General features: G+C 35.6%; 1 protein-coding gene across 1 annotated transcript in view; it reads left to right on the top strand.

Annotated features, from left to right (window-relative positions):
- The first annotated feature begins 19,356 nt into the window (after positions 1-19,356).
- Galphaf (G protein alpha subunit f) overlaps positions 19,357-20,641 on the top strand; it is a 64,446-nt gene continuing 63,161 nt past the window's right edge. The window contains exon 1 of the mRNA XM_081746699.1: positions 19,357-19,663. Coding sequence (XP_081602825.1) covers positions 19,534-19,663 — 130 coding nt within the window. The 5' untranslated portion in view covers positions 19,357-19,533. The remainder of the gene's footprint in view (positions 19,664-20,641) is intronic.

Raw genomic sequence — 20,641 nt, forward strand, 5'->3', positions numbered from 1 at the left:
GCCGTTGACATCACTACCCGGGTTGGGCTTCTGTTTGGACTCAAAAATTCTATCGCGAAGGTAACAGTCTTGATGGTAAGAACTACAGTACTATACACTTATATTGGTGCTCACGACATTTGAGACTGTCTCATTGTAAAAATCTACACTTGTCTCGATATCGAGACGAGTCACACTACAAGTATCCCACAAGATGCACTAAAAGTACGAGGCGAGATGCACCCCTGTCGTAACCAACACTAAAAGTATTCCACATTACTGGTTATATTTATCATTGTTTTCGATTTCGTCTAATGAGGCCATGATTTCAAAACGAGTTTAAACGAGCGAGCCATTTATTAAACTCGACCTCAAAACAGCGACTCGGTTCGGAACTCGACAAGAGAAAATCACCTTTGACTCGACTCGAAACTCGTGTAGAATTAGAGTAGAGTTTCGAGTCAAGTTAAGTTTTAGCTCGACTCGTGCCCATCGCAAAACTCACATAATGATTTGCGTTCGTTTTGTTCAGCAATCTCTTGATAATTGCTCATTAAGTAATATCAAAATGTTGAGAAAGCAAAGCACAAAGAAGTCGTCAGTTTTATCGCCAGGATACTTCAAAAGTCACTGAAAAAGTCGTTAGTCGCTTTTGTTAAAATTTTGTCCCTAACTGCCTCCTTAAATTCACTAAATTTAGCGACTTGTCGCTAACATCGGCAACACTGCTAACGGTTAAAGAACTTTGTGCCTTGTACATACGTTATGTAGGTTACAAACGAAAAATTGTTGACACTTTACCCTTACCTCAGAAGTTCCCGCTACTTGATGCCATTGTCTTGTCTTCTTCACCATAACTGGTGTTAATTATTCTGAAGATCTAGATGCACCCATGAAATTTTGTGCAACAAATGTGCTTACTGCTTGATGTTAATTATTATTTTGTTTGGAATGAATGACTTAATTTTTTTAACTTTTTTATTTTTTTTATAAGTTAATTCCTGTATGCTGTAAGAATTGAATCATTGCTTGGATAACCTTCCAATTATTAGATCCGAGAATATATTTATATGAGAAAGGGGAGTAACCCAGATGAAGATATAATTGATGCAGTAGAGTTGGTCTAATACTCTGATAGGATTCACATTCGAATAGTATGTGGTTTAAGGTACCAATCCCCTTGTCACACCAACAATGATATGTCAACTTTTTCCTAATTTGGTATAATTTAGTAGGAATCAAAGCTGTACTAAATAAGACTCGGTAATAAATTATTACTTCACTTCTTGACCATAATTTTAGATTTTTTAAGTTATCAAAATTATTAAGCCTTCTAATTTCCCAGTATAATTTTCCAGCTTTTAAGTCAGTATTAGTTAGCCACTTATTAGATTCTTCTGTGATGTATTTAGTTATCAGATATTTGAGAGTAGTTGGTGCTAATTTGATATTTGATATCTTTTCTTCTTTACAAGCTAGTTTTGCAGCTGAGTCAATAATATTAAGGTTGTTATCTATGTCTTCGTGGGCCTTGCTGAAGATGAATATTATCTTGTATTTATTTGTAACCATTCTTGAATATAAGTATTTGATGTTTAAAATTGACCACGATGTATGTTTATTCCAATGGGTGGCCTGTAGAGGTTGTAACACACTTAGAGAATCTGTGCATATGGCCGAGTTTATTATATTATTTCTTTTTATGTAAAGTAACGCTTGACATACTGCGAATGCTTCACCTTCGTATATGGATGTGAACATTGGTAATTTAAATTTTTCCAAGATTTTTTGTTCAGGAATGTAGAATGCCGCTCCTCGGATATTTTGATGCGTCCGTGTAAACTAATATGGTTTCTTTATCTAAGGAGTTAAAAGTATTTTCCCAAACATTTTTGTATATAGATTTTCTTAAGTCTGGATGATGAATTTTTAAGAAGTTAGGAATTTTGGCTGTTATTAAAGTTAAGTTGGTCTGATAATTCCAAACATAACAACTGATTGTTGGTACCTTTTGATTGTGCCTGCCTATGGTTTTTAAATTACAGTATGCTTGAAAAAACCAGGATGGATTTTTTTTGTAAGGTGTATTTCTTTTGCTCGGAAGAATATCTAAGTCGTGTAGTTTTGCAATTATTGATGACCATGATTTGCCATTGCATTTAAAACAAAGTGAAGTGATTTTTCCTTATACGTAAAAGCAATGGTGTACTACCAATTTCGCATAGGAAGGCCTGTTTTGGGCAAAATGAAGGTTGCGCAAATATCAACTTTGCCAAAGAGTAAATATTTTGTTCCATTTTGTTTAACTGAGATTGATTAAGCGTCATGAAGATAATGCCATAAAACATCTTTGCTAGGAATCCTTGTTTTAAAATTGTTACCAGAGAAGAAGGGTTTATTCCCCATTTTTTGGATGATAAACATCTCAACAATTTATAATATTTCATAGCTTATTCTTGTAGATATGTAATATGGGTTTTCGAAGCTAGTTTTTTGTCCAAAATTATGCCAAGGTATTTAAGGGAGTTTACTGAAATAATTCTCGTTTGGTGAATTTGTAAATTATATTGGTTGTAACTTCTCTTTCTATTGAATATTATGAATTTAGTTTTATTCCAATTGAGATCAAAACCATTTTGGGTCATCCAAGTATTTATTAGTGATAAGTGTTGTTCCAACATAGGTATGCTTTCGTTTATGTTCTTGGATTGCAAGGTTACTAGTATGTCGTCTGCAAAACTTATTATTTGGCAAGGTGACCAATCTTTAACCATTAAATCTAAAATGTAAATATTAAATAAAATGGGACTAAGCTTGCTACCTTGAAGTAGTCCCAGAGACGTTTCTTGAGGAGGGGAGTAGGTGTTTATTTTTGTAAACTTTAATAAATATTTTCCTATTAATTAGTGAGTTATGAATAATCCTGATCATTTTTCCAAAGATCTTTATGTGGTGTAACTTCTGTATTAATATGTCTAAATTCACATTATCGTATGCACCTTGTATATCTAAAGAAACTGCTAAGAGATGTTGTCTTGAATAAAAAGATTTGTAGATATCTGCGATGAAAAGAGACAGAGCATCAAATGTTAAATAATTCTTTCTGAATCCTGTTATGTTGGGCGGAAAGATTTGATTATGTTCTAAACACCATAAAAGTCGATTCAGGATTAGATTCTTAAAAATTTTCAAAGAGCACGTTAATAGTGCGATTGGTCGAAAGTTGTTAGAATGTTCCGTAGGGTTGGGTTTCGGAATAGGAATTACTAGAATTTTCTTCCATTGTGACGGTATTGCTCCAGAGTTCCAGATGTTGTTATAATAATTCAATAGAATCTGTAAGCCTGAAGTAGGTAGGTGTCTATAATGGTTAAAACTTATTCCATCAATTCCTGGCGTTGTGTTTTTCTTTATATTGTTGACTACTAACTGTAATTCCTGTAAGGAAAAGTCTTTATCTAACATGGAATTAGTGTTAGCAAATAAATAGTTCGTAAGTTGTAATCTATCATTATTAACAGTACATGGAGTAAGTTTCATATGAAATTTTTCATACCATAATCTGTCAAAAACTGATAATAAATTGTTGGCTTCAGTTTGATTGTACTTAAATTGTTTCCAAAATTTCCAAATCTTATATGAATTAGTTCTGTCAGTCACTGAATTACAAAACTCTTGCCAATGCTGGCGTTTGGTGTTATTTATTATTAATTTGGAATACGCTTTTTGTCCTTGATATTTTCTAAAATTATCTAAGGATTTAGTATTGATGAAATTTTTGAAGTACGAAATGCATTTATTAATATTTTTGACACTCTACACTCCACCACACAGGCTTCAAAGGATGTTGACGATGATTAGTCTTTTTATTATCTTGAAGTTTATTTTTATTTGTATGCTTTTCTACTAGAGTTGCTGATGTTGCAGATTTCTTTATTAACTTGAATATTTCCGAATCCGTCCTGAGGTTGAGACAATTATCCTGAATTATTTTATTATAGACAGTCCAGTTAATCGCTTGTGATACATGCTGTAACTTGGAGTTAAAAGTTAACGTATTATCTGTAAGTGGAAGAAGTACAATACCTAGTTTTATGAGTTCTGAAAATTATCGGAAAATGATCGCTATGACATGGGTGATGATATGTGGTCGATTCTGTCTCTATGTAGTGAGTAACTCTTGACAAAGTTAAGTCAGGTGCGCTGAACGAATTATACTGAACTCTAGTGGGAGAGCCATTGTTTAAGAAAGCAAAAGGAGATTTATTTAATATGTTAAGAAAGCGACGACCAGCCGAATCAGTTCTATTTGCTTCCCAAATTGTATGAGATATATTAAAATCTCCTCCAATGTAATCTATTTGAGGGTGATTGAGGAGTAAGGATTCCCAGAAAGATACATCTACTTTAACTTTTGGAGGGATATATATATATATATATATATATATATATATATATATATATATATATATATATATATATATATTAACCAGTTTTATATCATTAAGTTGTATTCCCATATACTGGATGTGACTGATGAGGAGGTAAAGATAAATTAAATAGTTGATAAGACAAGTGATTTTTAATACCAATAGTGATCCCTCCATGAGAGTCTTGTCTGATGTGATTCAGACATTTATAACCGGTAATTTGTAACGGAATTCGCGGGTTACACAAAGTTTCTTGAAGAAGAATTAGATCAGGATGGAACACATTAATCAAAAATTTTAAATGATGATTTTTTCCATAAATGCTTTGTGGATTCTATTGTAAAATGGTTAGCTGTCTAACATTCGCCATTTTCATGAAGATAATGATAAGTATTTAAGCGAAAATGCTTAGACAATAACTATTTTTTATATATTTTTTTTGGAAAAATCCTACGTAATGACAAGCTTTTTTTAACTGAGAGAAGAAATTTCTTTCATGAATGCAATGAGTTCTGTGTTGTCGAGTTTAGAATCATACTTATTCTGGAGTAATGTCTGGAATATCGTTGGGAAACGTTGCATGACAACATTTAGTTGTGCTGAATTAGTTCGTAAAAATTCCTTTAACTCTCGTCTTCTTCAGAATGTTGTGTGTCGTCTATCGAAGTAGAACGTTTTGATTTGTTATGTGCACTGTTACTAAATGAGAAGAGTTGAGTTGTTTCCTTATTAAAATTAATAGTGCTAGCTAATTCCTGTTTTGGATTAGACTTACGACTGAATAGTCTTCTTGTTGACAACGAATCTGGTTCCTTGCTTGTGGATGAAAATAAGCTTCTTTCTTTTCTAATAGGAAGTGATTTTTGCAACCAAGATTTAGAAGAACAAGCTTGTTCCGTAACTGTATTTAATTCTGTTTTTATTGGCTGTTTCCTAACTGTGGGTTTTTTTGAAAAAAAAAACCTTATGACCCTGTTGGAATAAGTATTTTCATTTAAATTTTTCCGTTTCTTCTCTGGTGGACTACTTGTAATGTCCTCCCTGGATTTATCTGACGATTTCGAAAAGTTCCTAGAGACAACAGTTGAATATGTATAAAAATTGGTACCAGAATCTACTGATGTTTTAAAAGACTTATTTGAATGTCCGGGGAGATTTTGGGATGGCAATACTTGTGGGAAATTTTGAGTCAAAGGTGGCGGTGGTTTTATTATCAAATTAGCTTAGTTGAACGATAGTTTCTCCTTCGCCATTAAAGTCATAATTTGTTGTTGTCGTAGTCTTTCTGGACATTGATTGTAGTCCGCTCTATGATTATTACCACAGTTAACGCATTTTGTTGGATTTGTACAAGTGTCTGGAGAATGTGATTGGCCACATTTTACACAAGTTATTTTTTTGGAATGACATTTGGTCCTTCTATGTCCGTACCTGTAACATCCCATGATGCATTGTTTGGTGGTGGGAATATAAAGGTGAACATCTCTTTTTAAATAATACAGCTTGACTTCGTTTGGAAGGTGCTGGGAGTCGAACGTTAGGATGATGGTAGAAGTAGGTTGTAAGACATCGTGATTATCCTTTCTATGGATACGTCTTACTGAAGTTACAGGAATGTCACTTTGTATATCATTTAGTAAATCATCCGTAGAGATGTCAGTATCTATGCCAAAAATTACCCCTGTTGAATATAGTAAGTGATTGGGTATAAATGTTTCCCATTTGTTTGTAGTTAGTATAGGATGAGTGAGGAAATTATTTGCTTCGGCACCAGATCGAAACTTGACTTTGATTAAGTTGCATCCTATTTTGTCTATTACTTCTATACCCGGTATTTCTGCATAGTAAATTTGTCTACTTATTGACATTATATGTTTTTTACCCAATTCTTCAAAATTGGAACGAATGGAAACAATATAAGGAGTTAAGTGATGATCCTTATATTTATTTACTCCTACTTGCGTAGCATTAGTGTGGGGACTTGTTATATGTTTGTCATTATCGGTTAATGACTGGGTTACTGGCAAAGAAATCATGCTAGTATGTAAAGTATCTTTCTCCTTAGGATTACCAGTATTTGTATTTGTAGATTCTACTTCCATTCTGGAACAATCTGAAGTTTTTTATACATCTAAAGTCTCTGAGTTGGAAGATTCCATCATGGCGCCTTTAAATTCCATGTGCTAGAACATGCATACAATCGAGGTTTATGTTACACATTATATACGTTATTTTGTAGCTACTGAAGTTGAAAATTGATAATAAAGAGAGATATTTACAAAACACCTGAATGAAATAGTATTTACACACTTGAAAGAATTAAAAACGATCTCACCTATCTGGTGCAATAATCCTAGTTTAATAGTTCAGGAATGTTCTAGTAACGTTGATCACTACACTCTACACTAGGCGAATGTATTGTCTGTGATTTACGTTTTACTTCACTCCACAGTTTTATAATAACAAGGAGTCAATAAATCTTGTTACACGTAGCACACAATGTGATAGTTCTAATCGAAACTGCTTCAAATGTTATTATGTTTTTCCATTCTTCGCTATGCCGCTGTCACTGCACACTAATTCTGCATATTTTTGTGAGTAATATCTCAACAAATACTCATATTGTTACGTCTTCCCTGATATATTTTTGAGAGCTAGCCTCGCGCCGGGTGCGCTTTCGCAAGATCTGACTAACGCAAGGTAGCCTCGCGCCGGGTATGCTTTCGCAAATTCTGAATAACGCAAATAGCAATATTTGCAATGGAATTTCCAAGCTTCGGAAATTTCAGTGTAAAAGTTACTGAAATATTTAAGCATTCTTCCGTACAGAGAACAATAATATATAATTAACTGAGGCGGAAAATCAGTCCGTCTCAACGTCTCATATAGCCTCGCTGCTGACCAGGACGTTAAACTCAAAATCAACTCAACTCAACTTTTCCTAAACTCCATTTTAATTACCCCAAATCATAGTTTTTACAACTTGTTTATTTGTAGTATAGAGCATAGATACCGTTAGGAAAAGCAGAAGCAGAACATTTTTACCCCTGATGGGTACCGCCTCTGGTGGCCGAATTCTAAACTACACTCAGGTGGCGGGTTGCGAAAGAATTCGTCTGGACTATTGTTTATATCATCAACATATGAATAAATTGAGATCAAACATTTACGTAGGACAAACAATAAGCCTAAATAGCAACAACATGATACATAACTGGTTTACGTATTTTTTAAAAATATTTGGAGCTGTCATCCTTTCAGATGCTAGATAAACAAAAAATCCGTCTTGGTGCTGAGTTGTCTGCCTGTTCCCTCCTTCAGACAAACCACCTGCCTCAGTCGCAGAAGTGGCTGAGAAAAATCTTTTTGACTGAACGGAAAGCATGTTGGAAACGAAATATCGATGCGGAGCCGCGTAATACATTTTTCTTAACTGTTATCGGAATTTCCAAGAACATTTTAATATTAAATATTACTTATTAATAATATACCCTTTAAATCTGATACTGCTGACATAAACTATGTTTTCTTTGTTTTTCTTCTGTCAGACTCGCTTACCAGCCAAACTTTACTTAACGGTTCTTCTCAGAGGTGTGAAAATACAGGTCAGATTGGATTTCTCACACCTATTGTCACAAAAATTAAGCATTAAAGTGTGTAGCCTACCCGCAAACAATAGAGTTGAGTTTGGAAGTAACAATAGTTGCTGGTCAATGCTTCTAACTTAATTTCATTTCCCTGATTTCCGTTCCTTATAGAATATACGTTATAAACCTGCTTCTTTTTGGACTTGCCCCCTACTTTAAGTTAGCAACTAGGTTAGCTCAAAGGTTATTGAACTCTTGGCTTCTCGAATTTTCCCGTTGTGTGATGCGAAAGTTGAGATTTTGTGAAGATGAGTGCTTCTTAGACAGATTTTTTTAGTAATACGTTTGGACTCTAATATGAATACCAGTTTTGAATTTAAGTACTTCCATTAATATATATTTATATGTCTGAATTAATCCTAATACAATTAAAAATATTACTTAATTTGGCTTTTAAGTTATATTAATATGTATATATAAATTACTATATTTACATTTTGATACACAAATCACGTTGACGGGGCTGTCAGCTTACAAGGGGTGACTTTAGGATTTTAAGTTTTGGTAAGCCCGCTCCCTCGCTATTGGATTTATACAGTCTTAGGAAGTAACGTAATGGAAGCAATGTTTCCTAGTATCGCGTTACATTTTTTGCGAAGTAACTTTAACGGTAACGCATTACAATTTTTTTAAGTAACGCACCTAGTTTGCGTTACTTTTTTTGCGTTACATATCGGATGAGTAATATATGTATATTTTTCCGAAACAAATTTTCCTTTGCTGTAAGTGACTTTTCAGAATGGAACAATGGAGTATTCGTTCCTTTCTTTGCAAGATGTGAATCAAAAAATCGATTTTTGAGTTAAGACCAGGCCCGAATTCCTCTTTAGAAGCTCTATAATTCTCTTTATTAGCAGTTATCTAAATTCCCATATATAATTCTCTTTATTAGCAGTATCTAAATTCCCAAATATAACTGTGGAATAATTAGTTTGATGTTCGTCGTATCTGAATTGTATTGAATTAAATTTCTCTCGAGCTGCTGTATCTCAAGATACGACACTTTGCAAGAAAAATTAACGTAAATTTCTATTGTTCACATAAAGTCGTATCTCAAACGACTTCCTATTTTTTGTTTGTGTGTGTGTATGTGTGTGTTCACCTTAATGCGTAAGTTATTTTAAGCAAACAGGAAATATTAATGTTCCTTCACAACTGGTCCTTGTGATCAGGCTGGCTCGTAGAAAGCAACCTTTTGAGTTATTGGAACTACAGCATAGTGTCTTCCTCAACTTCAAGCAGCTCTCCAAATAACTTAGAATTCTACAAATTTGAGAATCAGGGGGAAGTAATGTAAAAGACGTAAACTGGAAGAACATGATGGACCTAAGTTTTGAAGAGGTTATCAGCAACCAGCGACGCAACTAGGCTAGTTTTGGCCCGGAGAAAGAACTCGCTCCCTCCTGACCAACTAAACCAAAACGCCTCTCGACTACACTTGATATTGGATTCACACAGTATTTCTCCTATTCCGTTTTTTCTTCAAATGGTAACGCTTGATTTCAAAATTGCAGTGCATAATTTAATTTATAGTACAAGATAAAACAGCAAACTAATTAATATTTGATTGCCAAATAATCTGAGAGTAGCATGCTTGACATATTCTCATAGTTTTATCATAATAACTGCAAACCGCAATGTTTTTGGAATTATATCGGGATGTGCATATGTGTAGAATGAATCAACAGTCTGTTGCTTTAAAGTAGAATATTTAATTATGACAAACAGTCAAGCTGTTGTCTCGAGTATTACACTCGGACATTTTACAAATCTCTTGAATCAATGTAAGTTAAATGTAAAGAGAAAAAAAAACTGCAACTAAAATTTAACTTTGCGGGCTGTTTTGGCTGCAAAGGTTTTTATAATGTCTTCAAAACTTCGCTTTGAAGCTAACTTATGCTCTATGGATATGATCCTAAAATTGGTTCTTGTCCTGTTAAATTTCTAAGGTATTTTTTATGATCTTTAGTTTGCTAAAACTTCTTCCAATGCCTTATAGTGGAAATAAATATTTATTTGCCCAGTTTTGTGCCCTTCCAATCCGGCGTCCGTGGCACAAGCCCCCGTTCCACCTCCCAGTTACGTCACTGCCGACAACTATTTTCTACAAAACTAGCCACCTATAATTATACTACAAGGAACTCCAAGTTAAGCGACTCAGAAAGAATGTAAAAGATTTTAAGGTCGGGAAACTTCACCTGTGAAAGCTGAAAGTCGCCCAAGACAAATACGCAGACTTAAAATCTCTCTGGGGGGTACTCGGTCTAAAAGTGTAAAGTGCTTTTTCAGGTTAGGCATCCTGAATGAGATTTTCCTCATTCCCACCAGGCAAATGTCGGGGTGGTACATAACTTATAGATCCCAGACCGCTTCCTTCCTTCCCTTTCATTGGATAGTGTGATCGCCGAGGGACGTCATCCCTCAATACATGACGGGCTAAATAGCCATAGATGCAGAAAGCCCAGAAATCTAAATCCTAAATCCTAAATCATTAACATCTCTGTGCAAAGGACCTACTCTTATGTCTAACAAACACCAATTGTACTTGTACCTCGACGGGTCGACCACTAGGGCGGTTTCAAACGAAAACGAGTTTCTTTCTTTTTGTAATTTTAACTTCAGGACTGTTTCTTGCCAATTACTTTATGAACGTGGTTCAATAATTTTCAGTATTGTATGAAGGTGCTATTAACTGTACTCGTTTAAGTTATATTCATGTTTACTTAAACGAATACTATTATCAGTGGTGCCCACCTCTCCTCATGTCCATGACGCACCCCCGTCAATCGTCTATCCGTAGGTGTTCTTCCATGAAAAAAAAAATCTTTTCGATTAATTTTTTCAGCCCCTCAAACATATTTACATAGATTTTTAACCCACCAAATATTTCAATGACGCAGTTTGCGTCATAGCCCCCCTTTGTGGGCACCCCTGCTATTATACTCTAGTTAAGTTACGATATTTTTACTTGCATTATTTAAAATTTGTCCTGAATTTTATGTTTCTTTCATACAGCTTCATGTTCACTTCTAGTGTTAATTTGTAGTATTCATTTCATACCACATTGTTTTCTTTTTTGGTGAAAGGTCATAAACTCGATTAGTTCGTTCTTTCACTATTAATTTCGTACGCATGTTTACGTAATTAATGAAACAAATAAGATATTTGGTTCTATCGTTTGTTTACTATCTTTTATAACTTACTCTATCAAAGATGGATACCGCAACTTAGATCTACACAAACGGACAACGGGTGCCAACGGACTGAACTTGAATAGTTATTTTGTTAATATGTCAACCATATTGTCATTGCATAAACATGTACTGATTAGTAACCCCAAGAAACATGGGCGCCCGAAGAAAATTTTCTAGAGGGGCGCTCAAATCTCAGTTTGCTATATTACGTTTGGTATTTTTTTTTATTTTTATTAAGAAAATCCTTAGAAATTTAATACATTTTCGTGAGCCAGAGGGAGAGGCTCAGGCCTCACCCCTTCCTTCCCTTCGGGCGCCCATGCCAACAAAGGGTTACGTCCTCTCGCTACGACAAGGCTTGGTTATGAGAGAAAAAAGGCCCCGGCTGAATGTTGTTTATGTAGAAATTGGAAAGACAAAACTTATTGAAAAAGTCGTGACTGTGCTAATTGGAAATGCCTGAGAAATTGGGAAGAAATCGCGCAGACTCCTCCCTGCTAACCATGAGAAGTTCAATTTCCTGCCGCAACTAATACGGTACCTGTTGAGGTCGCTCCAACAGACTCTCTAGAAAAAAAAAAAATACTCAACTTGAACCCTTTTCCCATTTCAACATTTTGAGTTGGACCCCGTCTGAGACCCTGGAACATTTTTTTTTACTTTGAATCATTATATTTTTGAAGTAATGACATATCCGTGTTTTTGTGTTTACACCTATCCCACCGTTTCCGATTCATACGAGTGGCCATAGACATTCCAATGAAGATTGTGTTGATATTTTGCCCCACCGCTATTTTGCACAGGCTTATCGTAAACAGTCGAGACTTGATTTATCTTCTTTCATTTAAAACCAACTTTCATACGATATGGAAGTTGACCCCCCCCCCTCTTTCCATTTAAAAACTTTGAGTTGGACCCCGTCTGGGACCCTGCGGGTAGTGATGAGCGCAAGAGTCTTGGTCTTGTAGTTTTTGCAAGAGTCTTGCGTGCAAGACCAAGACCAAGACCAAGACCAAGACCAGGAATCCCGATGCAAGACCAAGACCAAGACCAAGGGGTGCAAGACCAAGACCAAGACCAAGACCATACGTGCAAGACCAAGACCAAGACCAAGACTCTTGCGCAAGAGTCTTGCACAAGTATGGTACTACTTGATTTTTTGTAGAATGTAAAAAGGAAGGGGAAAAATCATTACATCTTTCACGTGAACTTCTAGGCTTCAGTAAAAATACCGCCGGATTGAATGTGTTCCCAGTAGTTTATGCAATCCATGTGAGTCGATCTTCTCCTGTAACATATAGCTACAGTATGTCGTTTTTTGAATCGGTTGTTCACGAGACGACCGACAGCATAATTCTATGAATTGTTACAAGCTATAATAACTTCATTGTCTGATTTACTTTGGTCATCATTTGATCATTCACGTCGGCCCATGATTGGATTTTGGGAAATCATACGAAGAATAGTTATGTCCATAAGAAGTGGATAAGCAAAAATAAACTAGAGCATGTTATGGACACGGTAGCTCAGTAGCTCAGTAGCTCAGTAGCAGATCGCAGCGGTTCGATCGCAGCCTGCGCTATGTGAGCTTCTTTGGTGAACAAACACCCTGTGCGTGGGTTTTCCCTTTTCCTCGTACTTTCTTCATTCCACCATTTCTCATCATCACTGTTTCCCTTAGCCTCAGTGTAATAATCGTGGGACGTTAAAGTAGATATTTTATTTAATTTCAAAACATATTAGTGATGTTCTTCTTCCAAAACTAAAGAAATGTAGTATTGAACATCGGCAATTCCGTACATCATAGGTGCCGACTACATGGGTATGGCCTTGGCTCTGAGGTTCAAGCGTCCATTGGAAATTTTTAATGTGTACTTATAAAATTAATATTGAAATAACATTTTCATGCCATTGACAAAAGCTTGGCTCATGTGACCGCAAGTTTGATTTCATAGGTGGATGCTTATACGTTGAATAATTGTTTATCAATATAACTTATAGCCCCTTTAGGTATACGGTATATCTAGGATTCAACGATATAACATTATACAACAATAAATAATCTATATTCACAACTGAGAGTGATTTCGTACTTATTTCAAATAACTTGAAGTTTGATGCCGTTATTATGTACTAGCAGCGTTCACCCCGCTTCGCTGCGGTCACCCCGGAACGCAATAAACTTTGTTACTTAGATAATTTTTACTTTTTCGCTTTCAAGTGATATGATAAAAACCATAGAAGATTGCAGTAAATCTTAACATTATATCGCCTGTCATTTATGTTAACCCCGCCCCGCTTCGCTGCGGTCATCCCGGTGCTGGCATATTGTAAAAGTGTCTGTAAAAATAAGCAAATCAATTAAAAAATTTTAAACAGAAGATTCAAGCTATTTTCCGCTGTATATCGCCTGTCATTTATGTTAACCCGCCGAGTGACACGGTCATGCGGGTTGCATATAAATACGTTTATTTTTACCTATGATGAACTAATAACAAAGGATTTGTACGTTATGGACACTTGAATGGTCAATTATCTCAAGACACTGGTAATTAAAAATTAAAGTGATATGATAAAAACCATCTAGGGTCCAAATCCTAATAACCCCCCAAAAATGAAAGAAATTGGTTCAGCCGTATTAGCGTGATGAGCGGACAAAGGATTTTGTACGTTCTCTTTTATATATATAGATTTCTAAAGTAGGTCAAAATTATTTATGTAAATTGAGTTTACACAAAAGACATAAACAGTTGAGTCGTTTTCAGTTTTCACTCAAATTATTCTAAAATATTGGGGCCGCGATGGCTCAGTGGTAGAGCATTCAGCTCTGGTGTTTGGGGTCCCGCTTTCGATCCCAGCCAACGCCAAGTGAACTTTGTGGTGGACAAACACCGTGTGCGTGGGTTTCCTTGGGGTTCTCCCGTTTCCTCCCACTTTCTTCTTTCCACCATTTTCATTCATTTTTCATCATCACCGTCTCCTTTAGCCTAGCCGGCATAATCGTGGGACGTAAAACTCACAAATTTAATTTCATTTCATATTCTAAAATATTAAGAGGTTTAATTATTATTATTTTAATTTTTTCTCTCTTTTTTTGGTCAATATTGCAAAACTTATTTTCATCGTCATAATAATAGCTATTCTGCCATTATTGGCAGGTCACTTGCTGCAGCTGAGAAGCTTCGATGACTGTGGTCCTCAGCTAGTCTCTTCGTCTTAACGTAGCAATTTTCTGTCTTAATATCTTTCTTCAACTACAATCTCCTTCGCCCCCTCCCTCTAGCACGTCCCTCATAATACAGTTCCTCCTCAGCCAATTTCCTCCTCTTAATTACATCTAAAATTCTTCTTTTCCCCCCGACTGCTATTATTTCTAACACCTCATTCGTTTTCCGTTCAACCCAGCTGATTCTCTCCTTTTTTCTCCATGCCCACATTTCGAAAGTCTATAATTGTTTCATCGTTTTTGCGTAATGTCCTTGTTTCTGCCCCATACAGTACATATTAGAATCAGTAAAACAAAATTTCAATATTTAATTGGGAGTTTGTTCAATACAAAGATGAGCTAATCGTGGTTGGAAAGAAAAAATCTGACGCCTTTAGAGTGTAAAAATATTTTTGCAATTTATGGTATTTCAGTAATCTGTGTCGTCTTGGTTTACTTTCATGCGTCTCACTGTCAGGGGTAGCCTCCCCAGTTTGGGAACCAGTGGAATATTGGATCTGTTAAAACATATAAAAATATTACGAAATGTTGTGATTTATCTTATAAGTAGTGAAGTGTGATCACCCATTGAAAAAAAAAAAAAAAAAGTAAAGGTCATCGCCTATGTTGTACAGTATCATCACACTTACACGAAGGTAGAATATATTACATTTAGAAACATACATTGTATTTCCCTCACTATTGACGCAATGTAGGATTTATTATCCCTTATATCCAGAGTAAAATTTACTTATGAAAATCATAGATTTCTTAAAAGCAAAACTTGCAAGACTCTTGCAAGCAAGACCAAGACTGGGTGTGCAAGACCAAGACCAAGACCAAGACTAGGTATGCAAGACCAAGACCAAGACCAAGACCACCCTGGTCTTGGTCTTGGTCTTGCATTTGCTCATCACTACCTGCGGGGGACTCTGGGACAATTTATGGTACTTAGATGCATTGTACTTTTGAAATGATGAAAGACATGTTTTTCTGTTTTCATATCTGTCTCCCCGTTTCAGATTTTTCGGGGTTGGAACGGACTTTACGGACACGCTTAAAGATTTTTATAAAATGAGTAAAGTCCTGCCCCCAAGCGGAATGCATGAGACCTCCCTAATTTTGGTAACCGGTTTTGATCATCACCCCCATTTTGTGGGTTCAGGTTCAAGTACATCCCGTGTAAGTGAAGTCCTGACTCGACTACGGTAGAGCCCATGGTTTTGGAACTATGGACCTTTAAAATTCATTTTTTCATGTTTTTGGCAGCCTATAACTTCGAAAGGAAGCATTTGTGCACCCAGGTTGGTCTATACTTTTTGTCTTATTTTTGTGCCAGGTATCACCTCCCAAACATTGTCGGTGGTGTTTTGAAACAACCTGTATATATAAATGAAAGTGACTATGTTTGTGGGTTAACTCTTGAACCACGCGACCGATCGCGATCAAATTTTCAACATAGATAACGTTCGGACATGGGATGGGTTTTATCATTTCACTTTGACGGTGCAACTTAGAGGAGGGGGAGGTATTTAAACATGTTCAAAGGTGACCGATATTAGTGTCGAATACATAGTTTTCGGAGTCGCTGAGACGAACTTCCGATGCAGTTTAAATAAAAATTCAGCCCTTTATGTTCAAAATGAAACGTATTTTCGCCGTGCGATGAACGGGTATTTCGCTAGTTCGTCATAAAGACAATCAATCGAACTACGGTATTTACGATTACATTTTACCTTAATTATGGGTATTCCCGTTTCAAATTCACCTGGACGCATTTTTATTTCTTTCCCAACAAATATTCAGCTGTGTTTGGTACAGAAAGTAATCAAGAATCTTAATTTTAGAATAAAATCACGATGTATTGAATTCTTGCTAATACATTTTTGCATTTTTTTTAAATCTGATATTCTTAACTTGTTTGTTCATTTATACAATTTATTTTATTCTTCTGAAATGTGGTGCAGACTGCGATATTTATCGCCAATAAGTAACAACAAAATTATTTCATCGTACATGAAAATATTAAACAAAATTGTAAAATAAAGAGCATTTAAACAAAATGACAATAATGCAGCAACAACAAAATGGCGAATTCCGAAAATTAACGTGAACAGAAGGTCGATACAATTACATAAAATGCATACTTGTAATGGCCGCAAAGCGATGCATTGCAACTAAATATATTTACTCTATTGTGCATACAGTTAGTACTTGAGATAGGTATGAGCAATCTCAATTTGGGAACCTCTCATTAACGGATAGCTTTCATTTTCTGACAAACAATCGTTTCCAATTGGAGTTCAGATTATAAATCGAAAAATTATCCGAATACCTTATATCCGCTTTCCGAACAATCTACGTGAATGTTTTGCAAGAGACAGGGTTTGAATCTTTCAAAGAATCCTAAAATAGTGTTTTTAAATGTAACAGTTGATCAACTTTTTTCTTATAGTACAATGTTGAGGCCACAATGACTCAGTGATGAAGGTCTCGCCTCTGTTGCTAGACCTCCTGGTTCGATCCCAGGACATGTAAGTTTGTTATTAACAACATCATGTCCATGAATTTAGTTTGATTCTCCCACATTCTCATTCCACCAACCGTTCTATAGTCAAATTTTCATTAATCATCCATCATCTAGAAGCAATAATTGTTGTCCGTAAAACGAGAAATTCCATTTCATTTTGTTCATTGCTAAGTTATTTCCAGTTTAAAAATGTCTTCACAACTCACTTTAACTGAACTGCCTGGCATCCGTTGTCTAAGGAATACGTTATCCGAACAATGAGTAGCATCGAAGTGTGGGAATCTCGTGTGGAGACTATCTGAGTTAGACTTGCCAGACCTCCCTGACCGGAACAGTCCTGGTTTTGAGGAGTCGTTCCGGCGTTCCGGTCGGTTTTGTGCATAGGTCCTCCGCCTATTGTTTCGTGTTTGGTCCCGGTCAGACGGAGAAATTTAGTTTCTAATTGCAAAGTTTTTAACAACTTCTAGCTCTTTTTACGTGGTGAAGTTTAATAGAAAAGTCATCAGTGAGAGAACTAATGTTCTTGCAAAAGGAACTTTGAAATGACTTTCAGTGAATTCTTTGATAAAATAAAGAACAATAAGTGCTTTTTGAGAAAGGTTCATTCAAGTAAAAAGTACAGGGAGATTTTTTTTTTTTTTTTTTTTTTTACAAGCTCACAGATTTCATTTGTGTTTAGAATTTCTAACTGAAGTCCGGTTTTCATGCTGTTTCTGGCAAATGATCAAGGAAGGATGGTAGATTTATGGAACTATGTTTACTTGTTTAAATTAACCCGGTGTAATATCGGCTACGCCTCAAGAAAAACAGCAAATATTCGCCAGTGTACCTTACAATTGGAACAAAGTGCGGTGCGGTGTGGAGATTTGAGTTTTCTTCGTTAGATGGCAACCTCGCCAAGGTCAATAAGAAAAAGGAAACTGGGCCGTTGTAGCCTATTTGAGAATTAGGCTGTGCTAATGATCAGGACACAGTGAGAATAGTGTAGGCCTATTCTTTGGAGCAACATGAGTTTTTCGTTAAATTTTTTTTTTTTTTTTTTTGGAAAACGGAATTTGTTGTTGCTACACAAAGAACATTTAGAAACAAATTTGTCTCACGTTCCGCCCCAGGCAGGAACATAATATGGTCGCTAGTGAATAAATTGGAAGAAACAGGATCGCTGATCTGAGTGAGACAAGGAAGCATCGGACTCAGCAGGCAGGTGTTCTGGAAGATATCAATTATCGACTCTAGATCGTCCAAGAAATCTCTTCGTCGTTTTTCGCAAGAAGCCGGCCTATAGCTATTCCACATGGGATATATGAGTGTTACTACTAACACTTAATTTGTATTCTCACTAACACTTAATTTGTATTCTGTAATTTCGCTTCAAAAATTCATAACCTCATTCAAATTGTAAGGTATACTGACGAATATTTGCTGTTTCGAATATTTGCTACGAATATTGAGGCGTAGACGATATTACCACGAATGAATTTAAACTAGTAAACACAGTCTCATAAATCTCCCATCCTTCCTTGATCATTTGCCACAAACTGCATGAAAATGAACTTCAGTTAGACATTCTAGACCCAAATGAAATCCGCAAGTTTAGAAAAAAAAAGTCACCCTGTGTAAGCCTGAATAATCTGTAGCAATTCTTCCTTTCTTCCTCGTTCTGCGAATGTTAAACTAGTCAGTTTTTAAATTTTTTCTTGCTAGAAACCAATGTTGAGAGAAATTGAACTGCTTGAGAAATTACATCAGAGAGTGGTGAACAGCAAATTTTGAAACATAAACCTCAGAGTGATTTCTGCATTATTACTATTATTATTATTATTATTATTATTATTATTATTATTATTATTATTATTATTATTATTATTATTATTATTATTATTATTATTATTATTATTATTTGGAAGGTCTACTACAAAACAGAATACTGCATTTGTGCATACTAATATTTATGCAGTGTAAATTTGTTTGAACTCTGAATGGTGTGCAAGAATACATTTTATATTAGAAAAATAATGTGTCTTGAATTTTCATTGTGCATGTGTCTTGTTAAGTTGAGAATTTATCACGAGAATTTTTTGATAAACAATTGGCATTAACAATGTCCCAGTTTGGAGCTTCAGAAATCTGGCAAATCTACTCTGAATATTTGTCATCCGGATACAGGCATTCCTTGTCACACCGTTTCATAGGTCCCTTGTATCACTACAGGTATTCGTGTCATATTGCTGTGACAATTATTTTTTTTTCCTGTGACAAGGTAAAAATAATTTTACATGCGCTCTAATTGATAAGAAATGTTGTGCTTGTTTGAATAGATGACGTCAATTTGATAGGGAAAAGAATGCTCGTTTGTATGTATTTAAAGAGAATCAAACAAGAAAGAAACGTTATCAATCTTGGAGAATATGTCGCTGTCGACGTTATCTGTGAGCAGTTATCAGCATTGCAATATTAATCACCATCAATATCTTGCTTTCAAGTATGTGTAAGATGTTTTGTTGGCATTGGCACCATTGTTCAATCAGGTGCCCGGGGGACAACGCTTATGTATGGAAGAATGAAGTTAGAGTGTCTGAGGCCGGTGGACAGTGAACGAAGAAAAAGTAAAGAATTGCACAAATTAGGCGCCCAAATTAGTAAGGAATACAAAGATGCCATTAAAATTCTGTTGTTAGGTAAGTGGACAAACATAGCCTATTTGCGAAGGTTTCCTTATACCTTAGATGGTAGCGATTGTTAAACATTTTTTTAATAACATGCACGTATAGTTGACCATCTGCAACCCAGGGGTGTAAATAAGTGCCCCGCAGACCCCGCATTGCGGGGGGCCCAAGCCATCACGAGGCCCCCAAATCGTGAAGTAGGACGTAGAGATGGAGACCCACTCCACATTGTCTGCGGGGTGGTTCCCAAGCTCTTAGTTACGCCACTGATGCAACCCAAACTAAATTTTATGTACCCTCATGTCCAAAATGATTGTCGCATATCTATAACTGTCTTCTTGTAAGAATATAGTTTTATAATGATTTTGCAGGGTACTTTTAATACTGATCAGGCCTGCAACCAGAGGAGGGCTAGGGGGCCTGGCCCCCCTAAACTTTTCGTGGCCCCTTTAGACCTTAATACGAAATCTTATTATTAATACAAAAAAACATAATTTAGATATTTGTAAATGACTAGGGCCCCCCTAACATATTCATGCCCCCCCCCCAAACCTCTGTGGCTGGTTTCGGGCCTGATACTGATATTATGTGTATAATCGGGAAATGTATATTTGTGATAAATTTCATAGGAAAATAATTATAAATACGAAAATTAGAATGAGTAAAACAAAATGTTGTTAAATGGACAAGAAAATTTTATTTTCGTTTTATTGTTCTTATTTACTGCTCTTTTGACATGAAATTTTCCACATACACGTCTTTGCCGATTATACACATACTAACATTATAAGAAATACCGGGCGAATTCGTTATTAAATTATATTCCTACAACAACATATTTATAGACATGCAACAATAATTTTGGACATGAGTGTACCTTCATCCTGAAAGAGTTGCGTCTAATAGTTATGTTCTACAAGGGCACTCGGTCAGAAAGGTATAACAGCTTTTTCAAGTTAACCATACTAAGTGAATTTTTTCTTGAGCTTT

This window comes from Thermobia domestica, chromosome 18 (assembly GCF_964235325.1).
Source record: "Thermobia domestica chromosome 18, izTheDome1.hap1.1, whole genome shotgun sequence".
Classification (NCBI taxonomy): Eukaryota; Metazoa; Arthropoda; class Insecta; order Zygentoma; family Lepismatidae; genus Thermobia; species Thermobia domestica.